Source organism: Coregonus clupeaformis, unplaced genomic scaffold, assembly GCF_020615455.1.
Source record: "Coregonus clupeaformis isolate EN_2021a unplaced genomic scaffold, ASM2061545v1 scaf0114, whole genome shotgun sequence".
NCBI lineage: Eukaryota > Metazoa > Chordata > Actinopteri > Salmoniformes > Salmonidae > Coregonus > Coregonus clupeaformis.
The window spans coordinates 245,658-272,449 of NW_025533569.1; the positions used below are offsets into that span (position 1 = coordinate 245,658).

General features: G+C 44.6%; 1 protein-coding gene across 1 annotated transcript in view; it reads right to left on the reverse strand.

The window, feature by feature from the left end:
* The window catches only part of LOC121582924 (synaptotagmin-9), a 42,530-nt gene extending 16,573 nt beyond the window's left edge, over positions 1-25,957 (reverse strand). The window contains exons 1-3 of the mRNA XM_041899086.2: positions 25,315-25,957; positions 8,400-8,904; positions 4,905-5,463 (exon numbers count right to left, since the gene is read on the reverse strand). Coding sequence (XP_041755020.2) covers positions 4,905-5,463; positions 8,400-8,904; positions 25,315-25,462 — 1,212 coding nt within the window. The 5' untranslated portion in view covers positions 25,463-25,957. The remainder of the gene's footprint in view (positions 1-4,904; positions 5,464-8,399; positions 8,905-25,314) is intronic.
* Positions 25,958-26,792: the final 835 nt, after the last annotated feature.

Sequence of the window (26,792 nt, forward strand, 5' to 3'; positions counted from 1 at the left end):
TATACAGCACAGGCTTCAAAATTGTATATCATACACTGCAATTGGAGAAATCAATGGGAAAGTAATGCTGCTATGAAAGTTTCTATACTAATTTACCCACTTTTGAGAATAAGCCCTTCAAAGTTTTTGATGTGATTTTAACACTTGCTAGTGAGGTCTTCTTTTTTTACGCCTATTCAGGATCATTCACACCCTCCTAAGCCCCACCCATCTCTTTATGAATTCACATGTACAGTGGCTTGCGAAAGTATTCACCCCCCTTGGCATTTTTCCTATTTTGTTGCCTTACAACCTGGAATTAAAATTGATTTTGGGCGTTTGTATAATTTGATTTACACAACATGCCTACCACTTTGAAGATGCAAAATATTTTTTATTGTGAAACAAACAAGAAATAAGACAAAAAAACAGAAAACTTGAGCGTGCATAACTATTCACCCCCCAAATTCAATACTTTGTAGAGCCACCTTTTGCAGCAATTAGAGCTGCAAGTCTCTTTGGGTATGTCTCTATAAGCTTGGCACATCTAGCCACTGGGATTTTTGCCCATTCTTCAAGGCAAAACTGCTCCAGCTCCTTCAAGTTGGATGGGTTCCGCTGGCGTACAGCAATCTTTAAGTCATACCACAGATTCTCAATTGGATTGAGGTCTGGGATTTGACTAGACAATTCCAAGAAATGTAAATGTTTCCCCTTATACCGCTCTAGTGTTGCTTTAGCAGTATGCTTAGGGTCATTGTCCTGCTGGAAGGTGAACCTCCGTCCCAGTCTCAAATCTCTGGAAGACTGAAACAGGTTTCCCTCAAGAATTTCCCTGTATTTAGCGCCATCCATCATTCCTTCAATTCTGACCAGTTTCCCAGTCCCTGCCGATGAAAAACATGGTGTTCTCGGGGTGATGAGAGGTGTTGGGTTTGCGCCAGACATAGCGTTTTCCTTGATGGCCAAAAAGCTCAATTTTTGTCTCATCTGACCAGAGTACCTTCTTCCATATGTTTGGGGAGTCTCTCACATGACTTTTGGCGAACACCAAATGTGTTTGCTTATTTTTTTCTTTAAGCAATTGCTTTTATCTGTACACTCTTCCGTAAAGCCCAGCTCTGTGGAGTGTACGGCTTAAAGTGGTCCTATGGACAGATACTCCAATCTCTGCTGTGGAGCTTTGCAGCTCCTTCAGGGTTATCTTTGGTCTCTTTGTTGCCTCTGATTAATGTCCTCCTTGCCTGGTCTGTGAGTTTTGGTGGGCGGCCCTCTCTTGGCAGGGTTGTTGTGGTGCCTTATTCTATCAATTTTTTAATAAAAGATTTACTGGTGCTCCGTGGGATGTTCAAAGTTTCTGATATTTTTTTATAACCCAACCCTGATCTGTACTTCTCCACAACTTTGTCCCTGACTTGTTTGGAAAGCTCCTTGGTCTTCATGGTGCCGCTTGCTTGGTGGTGCCCCTTGCTTAGTGGTGTTGCAGACTCTGGGGCCTTTCAGAACAGGTGTATATATACTGAGATCATGTGACAGATCATGTGACACTTGGATTGCACACATGTGGACTTTATTTAACTAATTATGTGACTTCTGAAGGTAATTGGTTGTACCAGATCTTATTTGGGGGCTCATAGCAAAGGGGGTGAATACATATGCATGCACCAATTTTCCGTTATTTATTTTTTATAATTTTTTGAAACAAGTAATTTTTTTCATTCCACTTCACCAATTTGGACTATTTTGTGTATGTCCATTACATTAAATCCATGACATTGTCCTCCAGAAAAAAGTCGTCTCTCACAACTTTCTGCCACTGAGCTTTGTCGATAGCACCAGCTAAATCCAGGGCAGCAATGTTGTTGAATGCTTTAGCAACACTTTTGCAGTTGTCCAAAGCTATATAATTCCAAAAATCTAGAAACGATGATCTATATACTGACCAGGGGAGCCCCATTCTTTTTAACACAGAAGCCTGTGACATGACACACCAATAAGGACTCATCTCTCGGCATTGGTGTATCCACTATCTCAGCCAATCATGGCTAGCCTGGAAGAATCCTGTATTTCTCCCTATATAAATTTTTTTTCAAACGGCTCTCTTTTGAAGTAGGAACTAGCGTCAAATGCCTAGGATCCTGTAACCAGTCACATATATGTGCAGGCAAAATCTGAGGAGAAACAATAATGATGGTTAGGCTAACTGAAATTAGACTCATTAAATAACATGCTATGCACAATATGGGTTAATATTTTCCTTTGTGGGATTTCAAGACTAGGTACTGACATATGTGGTCCTCTGTAGCTCAATTGGTAGAGCATGGCGCTTGTAACGCCAGGGTAGTGGGTTCGATCCCTGGGACCACCCATACATAAAAAATTTATGCACACATGACTGTAAGTCGCTTTGGATAAAATCGTCTGCTAAATGGCATATTATTATATGATTATTATATTTGCCCAACAATATGAACCTCATATTGCCCCAGACCTGTCAGAATAATACAACAGAGTCTCTCATTAGGCTCAGTGTTGTGAAAATGATCTGATACTATGCTCCAGGTTGAAGAAACCTCCTTCTCACCAGCACCAGAACTACAGCAAGAACAAAGTCATCATAAGAGAAATCCTCTTTGAAAAAGTGGAGATCCATTCGCTCCACGCACCAGCTAATTCCTTTAATTTATTCCCAACTGTCAGCTCAGTGAGCTGGCTAGCAGTCATTTCTGTTTTCTCCACGTTAAGGCACTCTTACTTGGGTAGGTCTTCACAGTCAGATGTCTCCTGACGACTTCTTTCTCCCACAAATGAAACACATTGGGCTCTATTTTAACAAACCTAATATAATGGTACATCTAAGCGCAGGCGGTAGCGCTATAGGTTCAGGGGTGTGTCAGAAATATTTTTGCTATTATCACTATCACAATTATCGGCGCACTTGGTGGCGTTGGCTGTGTTTTGATGAATAAACAAGTTGTGGGTGTGTCGAGGCTTGGCCCCTCACTTGCCAATCAGAACGTGCTCCATGGCGAAATATGTGGTTGCTTCAAGTTGTGTATTTACAGTCTTTTATGTATTGCCTTGGAATCAACTTCAATTCCAATGTTAGTCCGTTATAGTTTGTTAAATGGCTTACAGAAACACAATAGAAAAATGCAGACTTATCTTTGATAAACACAGTAACTTGAACCCATTTGCAGTCCACATTGTTCTATGTAATTGCATGGTTTCAATAGCATTCACAATGATATAGGGGCTAGGCCTACTGTAAATTGCATTATGGCTGAGCATGGACATGCCAAACATTGTCAATAAGCAAGAGTAAATTCATTATTGATAAGGCCTAAAAATAGAACAAATAATTCTAATCAAATTCTAAACAAAACGAAATAACAACTTGTTTTAAATAGGCTATGTCACACTTACAGGCACCATAATTTCTCCCTGTGGCCATATAATGTTAAAACAATGCAGACTATGGAGGGTTTTACGGCACATCCAAACTTTTCACAGTAACTTGACAAAGATCCAATATAAAGAGAAATGGAGAATGTCCATTCACCGTTATACTGCTCCCAAATCAGCCTATATTTTATTAACATAATCGGAACCATCTTACAGATCAGGTCCCATTCACACATCTCCAGAAGTTGCATTGCATGCGCGCCACGGACATTGTAACCATTAAACCAGGCAGGTGAATCATTCTAATAAGATTGGTTGTAATAAAATTTAATGAAAAACCAGCAATCAGCAATCAGTTTTTTTTAAACCACAACAATAAATAAATGTAAAATTTTATGATGTCATAAAATGGCCAGGATAAAAAAGACAGGCATTGCTGTTGAACCAGCCTTAGTTATAGTAGGCCTAAGGGAGGGCTTGGGTTTTGAACATATAAAACAGAAAACAAGCCATTGTTGCAGGTTACAGATAACTTCTAAATACAAGGTTCACCGGTATTCACCAAGGTTCTCATCTCTCGTTTCATGATGGGCATTGATACATAGCCTACATGGAGTTTAATTTTTTTCACACGTCCAAAATGGGACCTGCATGGCATAAATAATGTGGGCTTGCCTACAATACATAGATAAAAAGGGAATGTCAGCTCACTGTTTTACTCCTCTCAAACATGACATTTTAATAAAGCTTTGGTGATTAAGATTTATTTACAAGCGGTCTCAGGAGCCAAACCCTTTATCGACAGTCTTGACTACTTCGCGATTGCATTGGGCAGGACAAACAAAAGCCTTAATTGAGAGGAGGTGAGGCTGTGCTTGGTTTCTATATGTTTTTTATGTTTCTAAATACGAAGTATATACAGGCACCAAAAGCACATTAGGCTACTCTTGTTCCATGCGCATATGGGCAGTGTGTGTCACAGCTAGATAGGCTGTGTTTCTGCTGTCAAAATGCCATAACCAACTGTGTTACTGCTAAAACCAGCTTTTGGTTGGTCTTACATATCCCTAACAGCGCTGCCTGAAATCATGTTTTTAAGGACACAACTCAAATATTTCCACCCCTCCCATCGGAGCGCAAGCGAGCTGATACAAGACAGGTAAATTGCAGAACCCGGCGTTAGGGCTGGAAAATGCCAGTGCGTCAGATTTTACATGACGAAATTGCTAACTAATGCACATTTGACACTAGCGCCACCTTAACCCCAGCTGAAAACTGAGTCCATTTTCTCTATTGCGGATGAAGCGACTCACTGAGAGCTTACTGTGGCTCATCTTGAAAAATGAATGAGGCATTCAACCAAGTACAGTGCCGTAAAAATTTATAATCCGAAATGAATATCCTGCTATAGTTTATAATTGACCACTTATCTTAGTAAATCTAACAGGGTATTTAAGCAGAACAAACATTCCCTTAAAAGCCGGAAACAGGAAGTGATCAAACAGGACGTGCTGACTCACCGTGGAGACGTACTGGATGTCCCGGCAAAGTTTTGTCTCTGCAGGGAAGTCCACCAGATCCAGGAAGTTGTCCACCACCACCTGGCCGATGATGTCGTGGCGCGAGAAACGGTCAAAGTCGTAGACACTGAAGTGCAGCTTGCGCGTCGGCAGCTCAGCGTACTCCACGGGGAACAGGAATACCTCATCGAACACAGGGTTGAGGGTCTTGCGGTGAACCTTGGTCTGGTGCTTGGTCTGCCGGTCCGGTAGTAAGTAAATCTTGACGTAGGGGTCAGAGGTGCCCAATAAGTCCTTGGCGGGGAGATCCTGCGCCTTGTGGATCTTGACGATGAGTTGCTCCAGGTCACAGTCGAACTTGAGAATGAAGTGTAGGCGTCCGCAGCCTCCGCCCCGCCGGCCCCCCTCATCCCCTTCCAGGGAGCGCTGCTTGTAAAGCTCTGGTTTGAGACGACCCAGACCCAGGCCCATCCCAGTCAGGGAGTCCTGTCTCTGGAACTGGGCCACGTTGAAGTCCGGGTTGGACCTGTTTACGGATAATCTACGGATAGAGTTAGACCTGTGTAGAGGACAGACAGAAAGAGACACATTACCATTGTTAGCATAGGTGAGATGAGACACACAGAGAGACAGCAAATGTGTACTTGATACAACAACAGAGTACCTGAATAAAATAGACAAAGGCTTTCTGTAAATATGACCGTTACAGCTCAAGCAACAATCGATAAAAATAGCAATTCACTCTACTCAGTTTTTCAAGAGGGCTGAGTTTTGGGTAAGTGTTACGTGCTGAACAGAGGATAGACTTTCCTTCAACCACAAACAAATGACTAACAACTAAAATGAAACTCATTGATACAAAGAGGCTGTCTGGGAGCAGAATTACTCATAGAACATTGTTTGCTGTAGAGGACGTGACTCCATAAGACTCAGTGGGATAGCTGCCTTACAGCTGCTGGGTTGCTAAGTCTGAGCTTCTGTTCAGTGCTTTAAACCTGATCAATGCTAGAACTTTCCAACTGCCTCTTTTGTGTCACACAGGGCTTTAACAACGGAGTGAGTCATGGTTTCTACCTAAGTGTGGATGAAGTTTACAATGTTCTGAAGGTGAAATGAAGAATCTGGAGAACATTTTTTCAAATTAATTAATGAGCTGTCGGGGTGTATTTCACTCGTGCAAAACAATGTGCAAACCAAAGTCGCAAACCAATTATGGTGTCTGTACTTCCGAAGCACAGTAGACATATATGTAATGTAGGGTTGGGGTAAATTCCAATTTAATTTCAAATTCCAATTCAATTCATAAATTCACTCATGGTGGAGAATTGACGTTGAATTAAATTGAAATGTAAATACATCTTCAAGTTATGGAATTGGAATTAGACTGTTTGGACTTTTTGAATTGGAATGGAATTTGAACTGTAAAAACCTTTAATCTTTGGAATTGAATTGGAATTGAATATTTTTACATTACCCAGTTAAAGGAATGATCGCAAATAGTATACAAAATGTACTGTAGGATTTATTTTTAATAATTTCAACCTGTATTCCTATATTTCCAGTCTAGGCTGTCTGAACAGTGACATGATCAGCCTGAAACCCTGAGGGAATTCTTGGAATTTAAACCTAACATTGGAATTCAGAGGAATTGAATTATCTCTGAATTCAAAGACTGACCTGGAATTTGAATTAAATTAAATGGAATTTACAGGGAGAGAGAATTTAATTAGAATTACATTTGTGGAATTGACCCCAATCCTGGTGGACTATGGTACTCATGGAGTGGCAATGTACTGAAAGCTTTAAACAGTTGAAGTCGGAAGTTTACATACACCTTAGTCAAATACATTTAAACTCAGTTTTTCACTATTCCTGACATTTAATCCTAGTAAGAATTCCCTGTCTTACGTCAGTTAGGATCACCACTTTCTTTTAAGAATGTGAAATGTCAGAATAATAGTAGAGAGCTTTTATTTATTTCATCACATTCCCAGTGGGCAGAAGTTTACATACACTCAATTAGTATTTGGTAGCACTGCCTTTAAATTGTTTAATTTGGGTCAAACGTTTCGGGTAGCCTTCCACAAGCTTCCCACAATAAGTTGGGTGAATTTTGGCCCTTTCCTCCTGACAGAGCTGGTGTAACTGAGTCAGGTTTATAGGCCTCCTTGCTGGCACACCCATTTTCAGTTCTGCCCACAAATGTTCTATAGGATTGAGGTCAGGGCTTTGTGATGGCCACTCCAATACCTTGACTTTGTTGTCCTTAAGCCATTTTGCCACAACTTTGGAAGTATGCTTAGGGTCATTGTCCATTTGGAAGACCCATTTGCGACCAAGTTTTAACTTCCTGACTGATGTCTTGAGATGTTGCTTCAATATATCCACATAATTTTCCTGGGATGGTGTTCTTTGGCTTGCAAGCAACCCCCTTTTTCCTTCAAACATAACGATGGTCATTATGGCCAAACAGTTCTATTGTTGTTTCATCAGACCAGAGGACATTTCTCCAAAGAGTACGATCTATGTCCCCATGTGCAGTTGCAAACCGTAGTCTGGCTTTTTTATGGCGGTTTTGGAGCAGTGGCTTCTTCCTTGCTGAGCGGCCTTTCAGGTTATGTCGATATAGGACTTGTTTTACTGTGGATATAGATACTTTTGTACCTGTTTCCTCCAGCATCTTCACAAGGTCCTTTGCTGTTGTTCTGGGATTGATTTCCACTTTTCGCACCAAAGTACTTTCATCTCTAGGAGACAGAACGCGTCTCCTTCCTGAGCGGTATGACGGCTGCGTGGTCCCATGTTTGTACAGATGAACGTGGTACCTTCAGGCATTTGGAAATTTCTCCCAAGGATGAACCAGACTTGTGGAGGTCTACAGATTTTTTTCTGAGGTCTTGTCTGATTTCTTTTGATTTTCCCATGATGTCAAGCAAAGAAGCACTGAGTTTGAGTAGGCCTTGAAATACATCCACAGCTACACCTCCAATTGACTCAAATGATGTCAATTAGCCTATCAGAAGCTTCTAAAGCCATGACATCATTTTCTGGAATTTTCCAAGCTGTTTAAAGGCACCGTCAACTTAGTGTATGTAAACTTCTGACCCACTGGAATTGTGATACAGTGAATTATAAGTGAAATAATCTGTCTGTAAACAATTGTTGGAAAAATGACTTGTGTCATGCACAAAGTAGATGTCCTAACCGACTTGCCAAAACTATAGTTTGTTAACAAGAAATTTGTGGAGTGGTTGAAAAACTAGTTTTAATGACTCCAACCTAAGTGTATGTAAACTTCCGACTTCAACTGTACCTACTGTGATAACCTTTGTGGTGAACTAATTAAATACTATGTACTATGAAACCAAAGTAGCCGTCTTAGTAGCAGTCTTAAATTGTAAGGGACCCTGGTATAGTAGGTACTACAGTATACAAGCAGAGTACATAGCACAGTAGTGTCTTCATCATAGTGGAGGATTGTGATATAGTACTCACCCAATCTCTGTGTGTATAGACATTGACCGGACGGAGGGTGAGGGCTCAGTGGTCTGCCTCTGTATGCGAGGGTTGGTTTGGACCCCGTTCTCCCGGCCTTTACTCTGGGACTCCAGGGGGATGTCTGGAGACGTGTGGCTGATCTTCATGGCTGCCTCTGGGATGGGGATGATCGCCGCTGTGGGGGGCGGCGATACGGGGGTCACCGGCCCCGTCAAGGTCCCAGTTGCCACAGGGACGATGGAACAGCGGTGGGACTCACGGCGGTCGAGGGCGGGGACGGGTGGGTCGACGGCCGTGTAGACTGGCTCCCTGGCTGGGACGTACGGTTGCAAAGGTGCCATGGGGGAATCGTGGTGCCCATGGGTGGGCTCCTTGATGCTGGGGGAGAGGCCACGCTCCCTCCATGGGATCCAGCAGAGCTTCCAGGAGACGAAGATGGAGACCCCGAACAGGGCCAGGCCACAGGCAGTCACCACCAGAGACAGCAGGCTCACCGACACATCTACAGAATGCAGGGAGGGAGGGAAAGAGGGAGAGAGGGAGGAAAGAAAGGGAGAGAGTCAATACATAATAGGGTCATTTTTCTGATATAAGGATGTGAGAGGCACAGTGAGATAAATAAAGATCAATGAAACATCTACAAGGCAAAGGCTTTGAAGAGAATTAATCATCATCATCACATCATCATTTCACAACATTTCTAATATCTATTATTGATATAAAGCCTCTCCCAAAAACAAATCCTTTGCACATTTAAAAAAAGAGCCTGTCCTTTAGAAGTCTCCATTGAAATGTCTCTAACTGCTGGTTGATGTAAGATACTATTTCAGCCACACCCGTTGCTGACAGGTGTATAAAATTGGGCACACAGCCATGCAATCTCCATAGACAAACGCTGGCAGTAGAATGGCCTTACTGAAGAGCTCAGTGACTTTCTACGTGGCACGTCATAGGATGCCACCTTTCCAACAAGTCAGTTTGTCAAATTTCTGCCCTGCTAGCACTGCCCCGGTTAACTGTAAGTGCTGTTATTGTGAAGTGGAAACGTCTAGGAGCAACAATGGCTCAGCCGCGAAATGGTAGACAATACAATCTCACAGAAAGGGACCGCTGTGTGCTGAAGTGCATAGCGTGTATAAAATCATCTGTCCTCGGTTGCAACACTCACTACCTAGTTCCAAACTGCATCTGGAAGCAACGACAGCACAAGAACTGTTCGTCGGGAGCTTCATGAAATGGGGTTCCATGGCCGAGCAGCCACAAACAAACCTAAGATCACCATGCACAATGCCAAGCGTCGGCTGGAGTGGTGTAAAGCTCGCCGCCATTGGACTCTGGAGCAGTGGAAACGTGTTCTCTGGAGTGATTAATCATGCTTCAACAACTGGCAGTTCGACGGACGAATCAGGGTTTGGCGGATGCCAGGAGAACGATACCTGCCCCAATTCATAGTTTGATGGAGGAGGAATAATGGTCTGGGGCTGTTTTTCATGGTTCGGGCTAGGCCCCTTAGTTCCAGTGAAGGGAAATCTTAATGCTACAGCATATAATGATATAATGACATTCTAGACGATTCTGTGCTTCCAACTTTGTGGTAACAGTTTGGGGAAGGCCCTTTCCTGTTTCAGCATAACAATGCCCCTGTGCACAAAGTGAGGTCCATACAGAAATGGTTTGTCGAGATCGGTGTGGAAGAACATGACTGGCCTGCACAATGAGACCTGACCTCAACCCCATCGAACACCTTTGGAATGAATTGGAATGCCGACTGCGAGCCAGGCCTAATTGCCCAACATCAGTGCTCGACTTCACTCAGGCTCTTGTGGCTAAATGGAAGCAAGTCCCTGCAGCAATGTTCCAACATCTAGTGGAAATGCCTTTCCAGAAGAGTGGAGGCTGTTATAGCAGTGAAGTGGGGACCAACTCCATATTAATGCCCATGATTTTGGAATGAGATGTTCGACGAGCAGGTGTCCACATACCTTTGGTCATGTAGTGTATAAGTCATAGTTTGCCTGTGGGCTTCTCTAGCTGCGTGCCATTAAAGACACACCACAAGGAACGGCCTAAGACTGATCAAATCACTGTGCACTAATTGAAAAAACATGGCTTGGTTAATTACAAGTGTGCTTTGCGGGAACTTTTCTCTTCCTCCCTTAATTTTTTCTTAAAGAGAAGGCGTGACAAACTTAATTAGGAATTATCTAAAGTTGTTTAATTATCTCCTCTGGAGTCCCATATGCGCCCAGGGTCCTGATTGTAGCGCTGCTGTAATCTGTTGTCCTTGACTGATAGGAATAGAGCAAGACAATGTGTTGGGGAGAACCATTCTATGGGAATCAATTGACCCATCTTGAACAAGTTCTAAGCCCCTCTTCACGCTGAAATCGTCAATATTTAGAAATACCTGGCGTGCAGGTGATATTTAACAGCCATTTTAAAGGATTAAAGTATGTGATGGATCCTCTGTAAGAGTTTAACATGTTGTGACGACGTCGGACATCTCTGTCCATTTCTCCTCACAGAACTCATAGTTTGCTAAATTGTTTGCCACAAACATACTTGCTATATCTAATTTAAGATAAAACATTGTGCTTTGTAGGGTAATATAAATTAACAAACGGCGAGTGTGTTTTCTTATAATATAATTTATTTCTAAATGTTTAGCCTTAGTATTGGAAACGCTAATGTTTATGCCATAGACATAGACCGTATATACAGTATAAAGGTTTATACTAAACATGGCTATGTTCATAGAGAACAGGCTACCTGTTTAGAGGTTTGAATGGTTTATTCCAGGTCCTTTTACGATGCTCAACATCTCCTCCTCATCCAAGGAGAGCTGTTGGTGCAGGTAAAGTACACGTTCCTCTGCCCAGGCGTTGCTGACGCATGCCAGATCTTATGCCTGGATAGGAATTTTACGTACCAGCTAATCACATCACACAGGTAACTGCCAACATAAAGGAAACACGTGAGTAAATGAGGGATACAAAGTTTATTGAAAGCATGAGCTTCCACACAGGTGTAGTTCCTGAGTTAATTAAGGTTTGATGAGCATAAAAATGATGTAAAACATATGCCATGGCCGTCTCAGTCACCAGATCTCAACCTAACTGGTTGAGTGGCTGGTTTAATGGCTATTTTTACCCCGTTGGCACTTGCAAATTACCACGTGTGATGAATTACACTTGCTGAGAATCACTTGCCTCCAACCAAATTAATTAGAATTTTGAATAATTTATATTTATTTTTGGACTTTGAAGTGAAAAATCTAAATTTCAGTTTATATTTAAATAAAAATGTTTGGTCCTGTGAGGATGTAAATCAAACAAATACACGTGTGAACACCAAATTTGTTCAATTTAAACGTATTTTTGAAAAAATAGTGAATCGTGCAAGGATGCCAATATATTTAACCACATTTGTGGGAGATTGTCAATTGGATTTGCTCGACTCCTCGCATCCTCTCCTCTGTCCTCTCCTGCCTCCTTTTGAAAAAGGTCAATGTAATCAAGGAGAGGAAACGTGGAAACTAATGCACTTGAATGAAATGAGACTCTCCTCCACAAGCGCGTCATCAGACAAACTATGTTTACAGAGGAGGAATCCATAAATAAGTATAAAGTGGTGCAAACAAATTTAGCTAGTTGTACCAGACATTTTATAAATTAATTACAAAACGGATTACAAAACTGTTCCTGGTAGGACTCCGGTAGGATACACATAAGAATCCTCGGCTGGAAGAGGCTATCGAGGAGAGGAGCAAACTCCTCCTTCACCTATTAACAAATTGACATATGGCAACAACTTATCGGTTTCCGGATCAGGAGGAGAGGAGGACGGAGGAGTCGAGGAGAGGATGGACTTATTCCCAATAGAGAATCTCCCTATATCTAGGCTGGTCCTCATCCTCTACATGGTTTAAACTAAGATGCTACAGGTATGTACACAGTGTGAGAAGCCTTGTAGAAATGATGCAAGTAATCCTGTAAATATATTTTCATGTGACAGCTTTTACAGCATGACTTGCAACATGTTGTGTAGTTGTATGTAGATGATGCTATTGATGTATTGCACTTTGTTGTCCCCATAATGGTCTTGTAGGAAGCAGTGACAGTCCTATGAATGTGACATTTGTCTTTACAATGCTGTCAATGTCATCATATAATATTGTTGAATAGCTGTAAAACAGGCTATTTAATTGGCCTAGCACATTGAGCTCACAAATCAAATGACAGAGCATCTCGGTACTGCTCACCTTCAGAATGAGAGCTAGAGAGACTGTTTAGGGTTTACTGTGTTCCCATGTTTCCATGCAACATGAGTTGCAGGCACTTTTTGGCCTAATCACGGCAGCCTCAAACATCACAAATAAAAGATAGAGATTTCAAAGATGAAGTGTTGTGATGAATAATAGAGGGTGCTCATTCACACTGGCACAGGGTCTCCCAGTCACCATGGAAGGGGGGGACAGAAACACAATCACAAGGAGCCTTCTGATTCATCTTGGAGTTCGCCTCCAAAGCAATCCCAGGAAGTGAAGTGATGATATATCCCTCTCTGGGAATTCTTCTGAAGAGGTTCAAGTTCCGCCAAAGAGAGATCTTCAAAGAGATTCATCAGTGTCATTGGGAATTCATCATTTTGGTACAGCTGTCACCCCTTGAACTTGGAGGGCTTGGCAAACTCTCAGACGTTAGGGTCACACAATGTAACACATTGCATGAGACCTAACTACCGTACACTTTCCGAACTATAGAGCAAATCAGCACTCCCCCACTCATCACTACTACACATAATGGCACACCTGCAGAGGCTGGGCATTTTGCCTAGCTATCATTATGGGAGTTAAATGGCCGGATTGTCTAGAGGCATTTACAAAACAGACCCACTCAACTGTAAATTGTTTTGCACCATACAGTATTGTACCATGTAGTTTACCATATTTGTCCATATGCTGTCCCATTCTCCAGCCCTGTTTGTCCGTTGTTTATGAAACCCTGTGGGTTTACATGAACTGAGGCGTAGGAAATTATGAAATTATGATTTGTCTAATTAATCCACTGGGAGATAGCTTTTTTATTCATTTATTTGTATATGCAAAATGACTAAGCACAGATAGGGCTATGCAAGAGAACACTCAGGATATTATCTTGTCTAAAACAAGCTCTGGGTTTGTGAGATAACATGTTTCTCTGGATCGTAGACCTTTTACATACCTCCACAGGGGTGAAAGTGAAAATAGTGAAGACAGCTGTTTCGCAATTAGCAGTAACAGCCGTGGAAAGGCAAAATTACAAACATGGCAAATCTCTGGAAATGTTATAACCATTCAGAACCAGAGCTGCGGCCCCTGATGCTAGGTCTGTTCCACAGATTTTTGTGCTGAGCGATTAATCAAAATGTTGGTTATTATTCATTTTTTAAACAACATCGGTTCAATTATTTGAATTCCATTTAGTTTGTTTTAAAGTCTGTGAGCTCAATGTGCAAATTGCACAGTTTCTCTAGAGATAAACCAGATCCAGCCTGAACTGTGCGATGGAGTAGGGAGTTGTAGTTTCCAACAGGCCTGGAAGGGCATAGGCCCACCCACTTGGGAGCCAGACCCAACCACTGGGGAGCCAGGCCCAGCCAATCAGAAATATTATTTTATTTTTTAATTGTGAGGCCGGTTGGATGTACTGCCATATTCTCTTAAATGACGTTTGAGGCGGCATATGGTAGAGAAATTAACTTTCAATTATCTGTTGGACATTCCTGCAGTCAGCATGCCAATTGCACGCTCCCTCAAAACTTGAGAAATCTGTGGCATTGTGTTGTGTGACAAAACCTCATATTTTAGATTGGCCTTTTATTGTCCCCAGCACAAGGTGCACCTGTGTAATGATCATGCTGTTTAATCAGCTTCTTGATATGCCACACCTGTCAGGTGGATGGATTATCTTGGCAAAGGAGAAATGCTCACTAACAGTGATGTAAACAAATTTGTGCACACAATTTGAGAGAAATAAGCTTTTTGTGCAGCTCATGAAACATGGGACCAACACTTTACTTGTTGCATTTATATTTTTGTTCAGTATACTAAAATAGTGATTTTGTCAGACAGCATAGGCAGCAGCTCTATAGAGATGAGATTATGATTTGGAATGAAATAAAGTCATCAAATAAAACAAATATAATATACATAACTGAAATATTTTATCAGAGTAATGTGCATAAATGATGGTTAATAAGTAATAAGCAGTAATGGGCAGTCACTACCATCAGGATACTTCTATTAATTGTTTTATTCTGTGTTGTTACAGCTTTAACCCAAATAATCTAACCGAAACCAAACCGACCGCAAAAAGCGCTAATCGCTCAGCACTAGTGGATGTGGAATCTGCTGGGCGGACCAAGGGAAATAATAATAATAATAATAATAATAAGCCATTTAGCAGACGCTTTTATCCAAAGCGACTTACAGTCATGCGTGCATACATTTTTTTTGTGTATGGGTGGTCCCGGGGATCGAACCCACTACCTTGGCGTTACAAGCGCCGTGCTCAACCAGCTGAGCTACAGAGGACCACAAAATCACATGTAGGGTAAAATGCCAGGCTGACCACCTTTGATTGCAGTAACAAGCAAAGGGGTTGTTTTTGACATGGCCTACTCCATTACATTTTCTCTCAGAATGTTGAGGCAAAGCATGCTGGGAGTCTGGGGCTTCCTTAATGAGCCTAGTATTGCACACCACCTCCCCCTCTTCCTCCTCCTCTTATTGCTGCCTCCTCCTCCACCTGCTCCTTTGCTAACCTCTGACCCCACTCTCCCCTCTTCACTCTTTTTTCTCTTTCTATTACCCTCCCCCTCTTCCTCCTCATCCTCACCCCTGTTTCTCCCTCTGATATGTCAGGGATAGAACACCTTTTACACATCAAAGTCAAGAATTATACCGTTCCGATAGCTCTCACGTCAATCAATAATCAAAGTTCATTCAAATAATAGATTATCATCCACAGCAGTCTAAAATAAATGCACCCTTATTGAGTCACTTCAAATATTGCAGTGAGTTGGCCTACGTTGTGATAGTGTGAAGAAGGTGAATGATGAAGTCTGTTGCAAGATATTTTCTGCAGAGCCTTGACCACTCTTGCATTTCTCAGAGCACTTGCAAACACATCATCAATACATGTGGGAGTGTACAGTCCACACTGTACGTGGTGGTAAATGGGACAAGGCCATTCTGGCTTGTTGTCTCGCTTTGATGATGTCATACCAACATACATAATATCTCCATTTCTGTTTCTAGGCTTTTATTAAGATCAAAGAACTTCACAAACAATCGTGAATCTTCTTGGGCTGATCCCTCCTTTCAAGCTCCTCCAAGCTGTTATAAACATGCAAAATACTGCAATATGGAGAACCAACTGTGTGAAAATGTACCTCCACGTTCATATACTGTATGTTACCTGCATTATTTTTATCAGGTGGTTGAGTGCTTCATTACAGTAATGCCATTGAAATACCACTAAGCAGGGTGGCCATTTTGCTAATGCAACATTCATGTCATGCCACTCCTGTCACCTGTGCTGAAGCTCCTCTTTAGCTGTATTGGACACATGTTTCAAGTTTCAAGTTTTAATGTCACGTGCACAAGTACATTGAAATGCCTTTCTTGCCAGCTCTAAATCCAACAATGCAGTAATCAATATCAATGTAGTATTGAAAATAACATAAGGTAGAACACACGAGAAGTAAGTAAGCTATATACAGGGTCAGTTCCAATCCCATATTTATAATGTGCAGAGATACTGGAGTGATAGAGAGCATTGCCATATGTCCACTTGCTGTCTTCTGTACACACAGCACGTGACCATCACAGACCTGCAATGGGCCATTGAACATGAATGGAGGAGGCTTTGAACACACAAATCCCATTCTCTGGATCACAAAGCTACTGATAGCATCAGTCACTATTCCTAATTAAATAAATCAAATCAGTGAAACCACAGGCCATGGCACAACCAGCCAAAGACATGGTACACCAGGGGTGAGCTGTGTTTAGACCACACTGTGGCATCGGATCGAATTGTGGCTATTGAGCTCAGGCCCTGTAGCCTGAGAGAGCATTGATCCAGAGGCAAAGTGGTGGTTTGCTTGGCAGGTTGCCCTGATACTGCCTAGGAGTTAGAGATTCATAGTATATCTGAAAAGACTCAAATAACCATGATAGCTAACACAAAAACGCAATACAAAATATTTTGTTACTCAATATTAGGAAGGTGTTCTTAATGTTTTGTACACTCAGTGTAGATTAGCTACTGTATGTGAATGTGAGTGAGCTGCTAGCAACCAAAAACCTCGCAGGCATTATCTATCACAGGCATTATCTATAAGTAGAGTTTGATAATACTGTGGCAACGACACCTAAACAGTGTTGAGTAGCTGGGAGTCCTGCTCTCAGTCTATCTATCAGTCTATCTATCAATCTATAAGATGAGCACAGCAGGGGGACATGTTGCTCGAAAACTCTCTTTTCCCAGCCACTCGCTGCATGGCCATGATCTAGCTTAAGATAGAGTAGCTTCATTTCCCCCAGGGCTACTATTACTGAGGACTCAACATTACATATGTTACACATATAGCCCAGAATCGCACGCATGTACATAATGGGTCTGAGTGCTTAGCAACATGCTCATCGCTACATTCATTTATAGACAGCAGGCAGATGTCTGTGAAGTTATTTTGGTAAAGGTGAGAGATCTAATGTAAGACATTCTCCAGATTATTTAAAATAGTAAGCTTCACAGTTGCATTAACATTGAGTATGGTGCTGAAATACATTTTGACCTGATCTGGTGTGAGGGAGTTACTTGGCCTGTATAAACACTTCAAATGTGTTAGCCATGGTGCCATGGTTGGTTTTTAACCCTCCACACAGAAACAGACACACGGACACACACACACTCCTCTCCGTTTGGGTCACATATGTTTGAATGCCAGAGACCAACACAAAAATACTTGTCAATCTTCCTATATCTTTCATCTTTATTTCTCTCTGGTTTATTGAGGTGCCAATCATCCAGGACAGGATGAAAGGGCTCAGCTGGATATGTTAATAAAACCAGGGACTGTGGACTCAAGGGAACCTGCCCCTGATCGCAGTTCAATAACCCCACCATAGACACTCCACCTGGCTGTCAATGCAGAGGGGAGAGGGGAGAATGGAGGTAGAGACAAATGGAGAGAGGAGAAGGGAGAGTGCATGGAGGATAGCGCTGAAGGGAGAGGAAATGGTGCATGGGGAGAGGAGCAGGGATGGATAGCGCACAGAGAGTAGAAGGGGGTGAGGAGAGGGGCTATAGGGGGGAGGGGGGAGAAGAGGAGAGAGAAGAAGGGAGAGGAGAAGGGGGTGAGAAGAGGGGCTATAGGGGGAGGGGAGAGAAGAGGAGAGAGAACAAGAGAGAGGAGAAGGGGGTGAGGAGAGGGGCTATAGGGGGAGGGGAGAGAAGAGGAGAAAGAAGAAGGGAGAGGAGAAGAGGGTGAGGAGAGGGGCTATAGGGGGAGGGGAGAGAAGAGGAGAGAGGAGAAGGGACAGGGAGAAAGGAGATGGGAGAGTGAAGTCAGGTTTTGACTGAAAGGATAGGGGTGGGGTTAGGGGCCACATCTTGAACCATTCATCAATCAGGGGCATGTGAGAAAGGCAGAAGGTTGGGTTATTAGTCCAAGCTCAGGCCATTGGGATCACAATATGTCACATTTTACGCTTCCAGAAACCTCCAGAGAACCTTCTAGTAATCACCATGGACTGCAACAGGCGGTAATGGATCAGTGGGTTGAGTGAAAAACACATCCACCTCATGACAGAATTCTGGCTTATGGCAGCTGCACGCACGCATACACACAAAGCTGGTGTGGGTTAGTGTGATACTGTATTACTAAGAATGCACTCCTCCCTCCTCTCCAGACGCGGTTCCCCAAAATTCCCGCTCCAATATAAGCACTGCCTCCCTCTCTTGCTGAGGCTAGCATGCATACAGTTGAAGTCGGAAGTTTACATACACTTAGGTTGGAGTCATTAAAGCTCGTTTTTCAACCACTCCACAAATTTCTTGTTAACAAACTATAGTTTTGGCAAGTCGGTTAGGACATCTACGTTGTGCATGACACAAGTAATTTTTCCAACAATTGTTTACAGACAGATTATTTAACTTATAACTCAGTGTATCACAATGCCAGTGGGTCAGAAGTTTACATACACTAAGTTGACTGTACATTTAACCAGCTTGGAAAATTCCAGAAAATGGTGTCATGGTTTTAGAAGCTTCTGATAGGCTAATTGACATCATTTGAGTCAATTGGAGGTGTACCTGTGCCTACCTTCAAAATCAGTGCCTCTTTGCTTGACGTCATGGGAAAATCAAAAGAAATCAGCCAAGACCTCATAAAAACAATTGTAGACCTCCACAAGTCTAGTTCATCCTTGGGAGCAATTTCCAAACGCCTGAAGGTACCACGTTCATCTGTACAAACAATAGTATGCAAGTATAAACACCATTGGACCACGCAGCTGTCATACCGCTCAGGAATGAGATGCGTTCTGTCTCCTAGAGATGAACGTACTTTGGTGCGAAAAGTGCAAATCAATCCCAGAACAACAGCAAAGGACCTTGTGAAGATGCTGGAGGAAACAGGTACAAATTTATCTATATCCACAGTAAAACGAGTCCTATATCGCCATAACCTGAAAGGCCGCTCAACAAGGAAGAAGCCACTGCTCCAAAACCGCCATAAAAAAGCAAGACTACAGTTTGCAACTGCACATGGGGACAAAGATCGTACTTTTTAGAGAAATATCCTCTGGTCTGATTAAACAAAAATAGAACTGTTTGGCCATAATGACCATCGTTATGTTTGGAGGAAAAAGGGGGATGCTTGCAAGCTGAAGAACACCATCCCAACCGTGAAGCACAGGTGTCACGAATTCAGCCGATGCTGCCCCTCCTCCTTGCTCGGGCAGGCTTCGGCGTTCGTCGTAACCGGAGTACTAGCTGCTACCGATCCATGTTTCTATGTTCTACTTGTTTTGTCTGTATTGGTCTCACCTGTTTCCCATCTTGTAATTATGTCTTCCCTATTTAACCCTCTGGCTCACACCGTGTGTTGTGCGTGTTTGTCCATGTTTTGGTTGTCGTATGTAAGCGAGTTTGTTCCTCCCTGCGTGGAGGTATGTTCTTTAAGATACCTACGAGTAAAGTACGTTTTTTGAGTAGCTCTGTGTCCTGCACCTGACTTCGTCCTACCGCATTACACTGACGCCTTGACAGAAACACGCACCAAAATATGGATTCAGCAGGTACATTCATTTCGTCCGGATCAATGGAGGAACGTGTCCAACAGCAGGCGACCATGATCCAGACTCTCGGCACCGCAATGGAGCGCGTGTTGAACACTATGGAGCGATGGGAGAGAGGTGGTGGTCCTACACCTCCTCCAACTACACAACCACCCACACCGCTGTCCACCCCTTCGTCAACTGGGTCAGCTGCCGGGTGCCAGGGTTTTCTGCTCCAGGTAGAGCTCTACCTGGCTACCATCCACCCGGCTCCCTCGGGATATGAGAGCGTGTCCGCTCTCATCTCCTGTCTGTCTGGAAGAGCGCTCGAGTGGGCCAACGCTGAGTGGGGAGGAATAGACACAGCGTCAGTACGCTATGAGGATTTCACCCGCCGCTTTTGGGCCGGTATTCGATCATCCACCGGAGGGGAGAGCGGCGGGGGAACGTCTATTCCACCTCAGACAGGGGAGGAGGAGCGCACAGGACTTTGCACTGGACTTTAGGACTCTGGCTGCCAGCACAGGATGGAATGAGAGGGCCCTGATCGACCACTACCGATGCAGCCTCCGGGAGGACGTTCATCGGGAACTGGCCTGCAGGGACACCACCCTTAACCTGGACCAACTGGTGGACATGTCGATAAGGCTGGATAACCTGTTGGCTACCCGCGGACGTCCGGATCAGGGGCCGTCCATTCCATCCCCCAGCACCTCCGACCCTACTCCTATGGAGCTCGGAGGTGCTGAACTTAGGGAGACCGGAAGGAGGACCATCTCCTGCACCAACTGTGGCCGCGGAGGACACACTGCTGGTCGGTGCTGGGGAGGGTCTTTCAGGAATCGAAGCGGTAGGCAGAGCACTGGTGGACCATCTCAGGTGAGTAGGCACCCGACTCACCCAGAGCTCCCTGTTGCGCATATGTGTATATGTGGTCCTCTGTAGCTCAATTGGTAGAGCATGGCGCTTGTAACGCCAGGGTAGTGGGTTCGATCCCCGGGACCACCCATACGTAAAAATGTATGCGCACATGACTGTAAGTCGCTTTGGATAAAAGCGTCTGCTAAATGGCATATTATTATTATTATTATAGAGTTTTCCCCTCAGTCCCAGCATAAGGCGCTAGTAGATTCAGGCGCAGCTGGGAACTTTATTGATCATCAGTTTTCCCGTAATTTAGGGATTCCTATTGTGCCTGTTGCTGTGCCCTTCCCTGTACATGCCCTAGATAGTCGCCCTTTAGGGTCAGGTCTGATTAGGGATGTCACAGCTCCACTCTGGATGAAGACGCAGGAGGGTCATGAGGAAAAAATTAATCTCTATCTGATTGATTCTCCTGCGTTTCCAGTGGTGTTGGGCCTTCCCTGGTTAGCCTCTCATGACCCCACTATTTCATGGCAACAGAGGGCTCTCAAGGGATGGTCTAGTCAGTGCTCGGGGAGGTGTGTAGATGTTTCCGTAGGGGCAACTACGGTGGAAAGTCCAAACCAGGTTTCCACCATGCACATTCCGCCTGAATATGGCTCTTGCCTTCTGTAAAAAGAAGGCGACTCAATTACCACCCCATCAACAGGGGGATTGTGCGATAAACCTCCAGGTAGGCGCTGCACTTCCTCAGAGTCACGTGTATCCTCTGTCACAGGAGGAGACGGTGGCTATGGAAACCTATGTCACCGAATCTCTGAGGCAGGGATACATTCGACGTTCCACTTCCCCTGTCTCCTCAAGTTTCTTTTTTGTGAAGAAGAAGGATGGTGGCTTACGCCCGTGCATTGACTACCGTGGTCTTAATCAGATCACTGTGAAGTACAGCTATCCACTACCTCTGATTGCTAGTATGACAGAGTCATTGCAGGGGGCGCGCTTCTTCACTAAATTGGATCTCAGGAGCGCGTACAACCTGGGGCGTATCCGGGAGGGAGATGAGTGGAAGACAGCATTCAGTACCACCTCTGGGCACTATGAGTACCTCATCATGCCATACGGGTTGATGAATGTTCCATCAGTCTTCCAATCCTTTGTTGATGAGATTTTCAGGGACCTGCACTGACAGGGTGTAGTCGTGTATATTGATGACATTCTCATATACTCCGCTACACAGGCCGAGCATGTGTCCCTGGTGCGTCAAGTGCTTGGTCGACTGTTGGAGCATGACCTGTATGTGAAGGCGGAGAAATGTCTGTTCTTACAAGAGTCCATCTCCTTCCTAGGGCACCGCCTGTCCGCGTCAGGGGTAGAGATGGAGATTGACCGCATTTTGGCCGTGCGTAATTGGCCGACTCCAACCACGGTAAAGGAGGTGCAGCGATTCTTGGGTTTTGCCAACTACTACCGGAGGTTTATCCAGGGCTTTGGTCAGGTAGCGGCTCCCATTACCTCCTTGCTGAAGGGGGGACCGGTGCAACTGCAGTGGTCAGCTGAGGCGGACAGGGCTTTTGGTCATCTGAGGGAACTGTTTACCTCGGCTCCAGTGCTGGCTCATCCGGATCCCTCCTTAGCATTCCAGGTTGAGGTGGACGCGTCCGAGGCTGGGATAGGAACTGTACTGTCTCAGCGCTCGGGTACACCACTAAAGCTTTCTTTTCTAAGAAGCTCAGTCTGGCGGAGCACAACTATGATGTGGGGGACCGGGAGCTGTTGGCTGTGGTAAGGCTCTGAAAGTGTGGAGGCATTGGCTTGAGGGGGCTAAACACCCTTTCCTCATTTTGACTGACCATCGCAATCTGGAGTACATCCGGGCGGCGAAGAGATTGAACCCTCGCCAGGCAAGGTGGGCCATGTTCTTCACTCGTTTTGTGTTTACTCTTACTTACAGACCAGTTTCCCAGAACGCTTAGGCAGACTCCCTGTCCCGACTGTATGACACAGAGGAGAGGTCCATTGAGCCCACTCCCATACTTCCGGCGTTGTGTCTGGTGGCGCCGGTGGTGTGGGAGGTTGATGCGGACATCGAGTGGGCGTTACGTACCGAGCCCACTCCCCCCCCCCAGTGTCCAGAGGGTCGTATGTACGTGCCGCTCGAGGTTCGCGATCGATTGATCTATTGGGCTCACACGTCACCCTCCTCTGGTCATCCTGGCATCGGTCGGACATTGCACTGTCTTAGTGGGAAGTACTGGTGGCCCACTTTAGCCAAGGACGTGAGGGTTTATGTTTCCTCCTGCTCGGTGTGCGCCCAGTGTAAGGCACCTAGACACCTGCCTAGAGGGAAATTACAACCCCTAACCATTCCACAATGGCCGTGGTCCCACCTATCAGTGGATTTTGTTACGGACCTTCCCCCCTCACAAGGGAACACCACGATCCTGGTCGTTGTGGATCGGTTTTCTATGTCCTGCCATCTCATTCCTATGCCAGGTCTCCCTACGGCCCTACAAACTGCTGAGGCCTGCGGGGTGCCTGAGGATATTGTATCAGATCGGGGTCCCCAGTTCACCTCAAGGGTCTGGAGGGCGTTCATGGAACGTCTGCGGGTCTCGATCAGCCTGACCTCAGGTTTTCACCCCGAGAGTAATGGGCAGGTGGAGAGAGTTAACCAGGATGTGGGTAGGTTTCTGCGGTCCTATTGCCAGGACCGGCCGGGGGAGTGGTCGGGTTTTAACCCCTGGGCAGAGATGGCCCAAAACTCACTCCGCCACTCATCCACTAACCTTTCTCCCTTTCAGTGTGTGTTAGGTTATCAGCCGGTCCTGGCACCTTGGCATCAGAGCCAGATCGAGGCTCCTGCGGTGGATGAGTGGTGAAATCTGCCCCTTCGCCTGCCCTGCCGGAAGCTGGGTCGGCGGTTTGTGAGGCCATTTAAAATCCTGAGGAAATTGAACAAGGTTTGTTATAGGTTACAGCTTCCTCTGAATTACCGTATTAACCCCTCGTTCCATGTGTCTCTCCTCAGTCCGGTAGTAGCTGGTCCACTCCAGGAGTCTGAGGAACGGGAGGTTCCTCCGCCCCCACTGGACATCGAGGGGGCACCGGCGTACTCGGTCCGGTCCATCTTGGATTCGAGGCTTTGGGTGGGGGGCCTGCAGTATCTCATGGAGTGGGAGGGGTACGGTCCGGAGGAACGGTGCTGGGTCCCTAGGAGGGACATCCTCGATACCTCCATGTTGAGGGATTTCCACCGTAGTCATCCGACTCGCCCTGCTCTGCGTCCTCCTGGCCGTCCCCGAGGCCGGGGTTGAGGGGGGGGTACTGTCACGAATTCAGCCGAGGCTGCCCCTCCTCCTTGCTCGGGCAGGCTTCGGCGTTCGTCGTCACTGGAGTACTAGCTGCTACCGATCCATGTTTCTATGTTCTACTTGTTTTGTCTGTATTGGTCTCACCTGTTTCCCATCTTGTTATTATGTCTTCCCTATTTAATCCTCTGGCTCACACTGTGTGTTGTGCGTGTTTGTCCATGTTTTGGTTGTCGTATGTGAGCGGGTTTGTTCCTCCCTGCTTGGAGGTATGTTCTTTAAGATACCTACGAGTATAGGACGTTTTTCGAGTAGCTCTGTGTCCTGCGCCTGACTTCGTCGTACCGCAGCATTACACTGACGCCTTGACAACAGGGGTGGCAGCATCATGCTGTGGGGGTGCTTTGCTGCAGGAGGGACTGGTGCACTTCACAAAATAGATGGCATCATGAGGAAGGAAAATAATGTGGATATATTGAAGCAACATCTCAAGACATCAGTCAGGAAGTTAAAGCTTGGTCGCAAATGGGTCTTCCAAATGGACAATGACCCCAAGCATACTTCCAAAGTTGTGGCAAAATGGCTTAAGGACAACAAAGTCAAGGTATTGGAGTGGCCATCACAAAGCCCTGACCTCAATCCTATAGAACATTTGTGGGCAGAACTGAAAAAGCGTGTGCGAGCAAGGAGGCCTACAAACCTGACTCAGTTACACCAGCTCTGTCAGGAGGAATGGGCCAAAATTCACCCAACTTATTGTGGGAAGCTTGTGGAAGGCTACCCGAAATGTTTGACCCAAGTTAAACAATTTAAAGGCAATGCTACCAAATACTAATTGAGTGTATGTAAACTTCTAACCCACTGTGAATGTGATGAAATAAATAAAAGCTATTATTCTGACATTTCACATTCTTAAAATGTAGTGTTTTATGGCATGTGCTAATGCAAAAAAATTTGATAGCATTGGGAATCAAGCCAGCTCAAGCTTCAATGAATGTGACCAAGGATTACACAAACTCGCACCTGTCCCCATTCCCCACTCCCAACCCCCCAACACCCCATCCAACTAAGGTGCACCAGAAATAAGGGCACATATAACAAGATCCATGGTGCGCACACTACATTTATAGCCAAGGTTGAATATAGCCTACTGACTTTTGTTTTTATCAAACGTGTTTGTGCAAAACCCTATATGAAATAATTTCCCCACTCATAAACTCCATGCAACAAGTTCTGTGCATAAATGGAACCCTATCTCGCCAAGCTTAATGTGTGAAAAATTATATTCAGACCAAAGTGTTATGTAGATTTCAGAGCACAGGAAAAAAAAGTTACATCTTTGTATAATTCAAACTAAAAAGCACACACGCATTGCATACACATAATTGGATAGGATTGACCAGTGCATTAATACCTGAGTCGGTGTAGCGTGGTCTGGCGAGGTCCCGGAAATGGTAAATGAAATCCAGACAGTTCTCGTTCTGTACTTCCCCTTTAGAGCAGAGATCAGACAGGAGTTCTAGTGCTTTTTGACAAATCTCGTCCTCTCTGTCGCCAGGCATTTCCCACCAGCATCCTTCTGAATGGAGGGGCTCCTATGGCACCACCACACCACCCCACCCACCAGAGTCGCCTAGCCCCCGCAGAATCACACTAATCCTCCCGGCAGAGAGTCAACTAAAGCCCGAGTAGCAGCGCTCCACCCGAAGCGGAGTCACCAACACCCCGCAGCTCAGCACCACTCTGGCTGTCTGAAAAACCAACCAGGGTAGCGGAGGAGGAATAGGGAAGAATACTAGGTCAAAAAAACAAAATATTCATTTGTTTCTTTTCAAACGTCGGGCATTCCTTTTTCGAGTGTTTATTATTCAATTGTGGGGTTTTCCCCATCAAAAGCCTACCGTACAACCGTCTAGAGTTGTATAAACTTAGCCACAGGTTGAAAGTCCGACAACTCACAGCAGGCTATGAGGCGCCGTGCACTGTCCACACTCAATTGGTGCTGAAAAAGTGCATGCGCTCTCTCGATGCGTGAACGACCGGCGCCGCGCAGCCAGTCGCTGTCACTCGCTCAATTCACCGTCAACGCAATGAGCGAGCGCGATCCCGACTCTCCACGGTTCAAAGCGCTGGCCCTGAGAACGAACTAATTAGTGGTGTTGACTGTGAACGTTGTTTAGTAGTAACTGCATCTTTTCTGCTATTGCATTCATAAAAAAAAAAAAATCTCAGTTGTATTCTATGCTGTTCTGTTTATCGCTTTGGACATGTTAGAGAGAGTGCAACATGATAGTGGCCAGGTAGGATTGTTGCTCTAGCCTATTTATCTTGGGATATACAGTATGTCAATGCCATTAAGGGCTGCATGGTGAGGGTGGTTGATAACTAATTATATTATAGGTTTGCACAATTGATCATTAAGCACCTCTTTTATTGTGCAGTCAATTTCATAATTTATCAGTCCATTTCAGTGATTGACAGGCACTGTATTAACCATGTGGAAATGTGTGTGTGTGTTTGTGTATGAGTGCGTGTGAGTGCATGCATGTATATGTGTTCAATCAATAGATCTAAAGATTGAACAATAGGGAAATTGAGGTGTATGTAATAAATTCATGTCTAACCCTTGTCCAGACAGCTTTGTGAAGATGAATGTAAACAGCCTGTGCACCAAAGAGGCATTTAAGCAACACATTGGAGCTAAAGCTACCAGCCCCATAGACCCTTATACAGGAGTAGAGTCAGACTCCATAATAAATGAGAGCAAACCCTTTCCATGCCGGAGGGCATGGTAACCTCATAAACAGCAACACGTTCAGCTCAATGGGACCTATACAGCTTAGCACCATTGGACGCATGTTAACAGTTTTTTTTTATCGCTTTGGTACTATT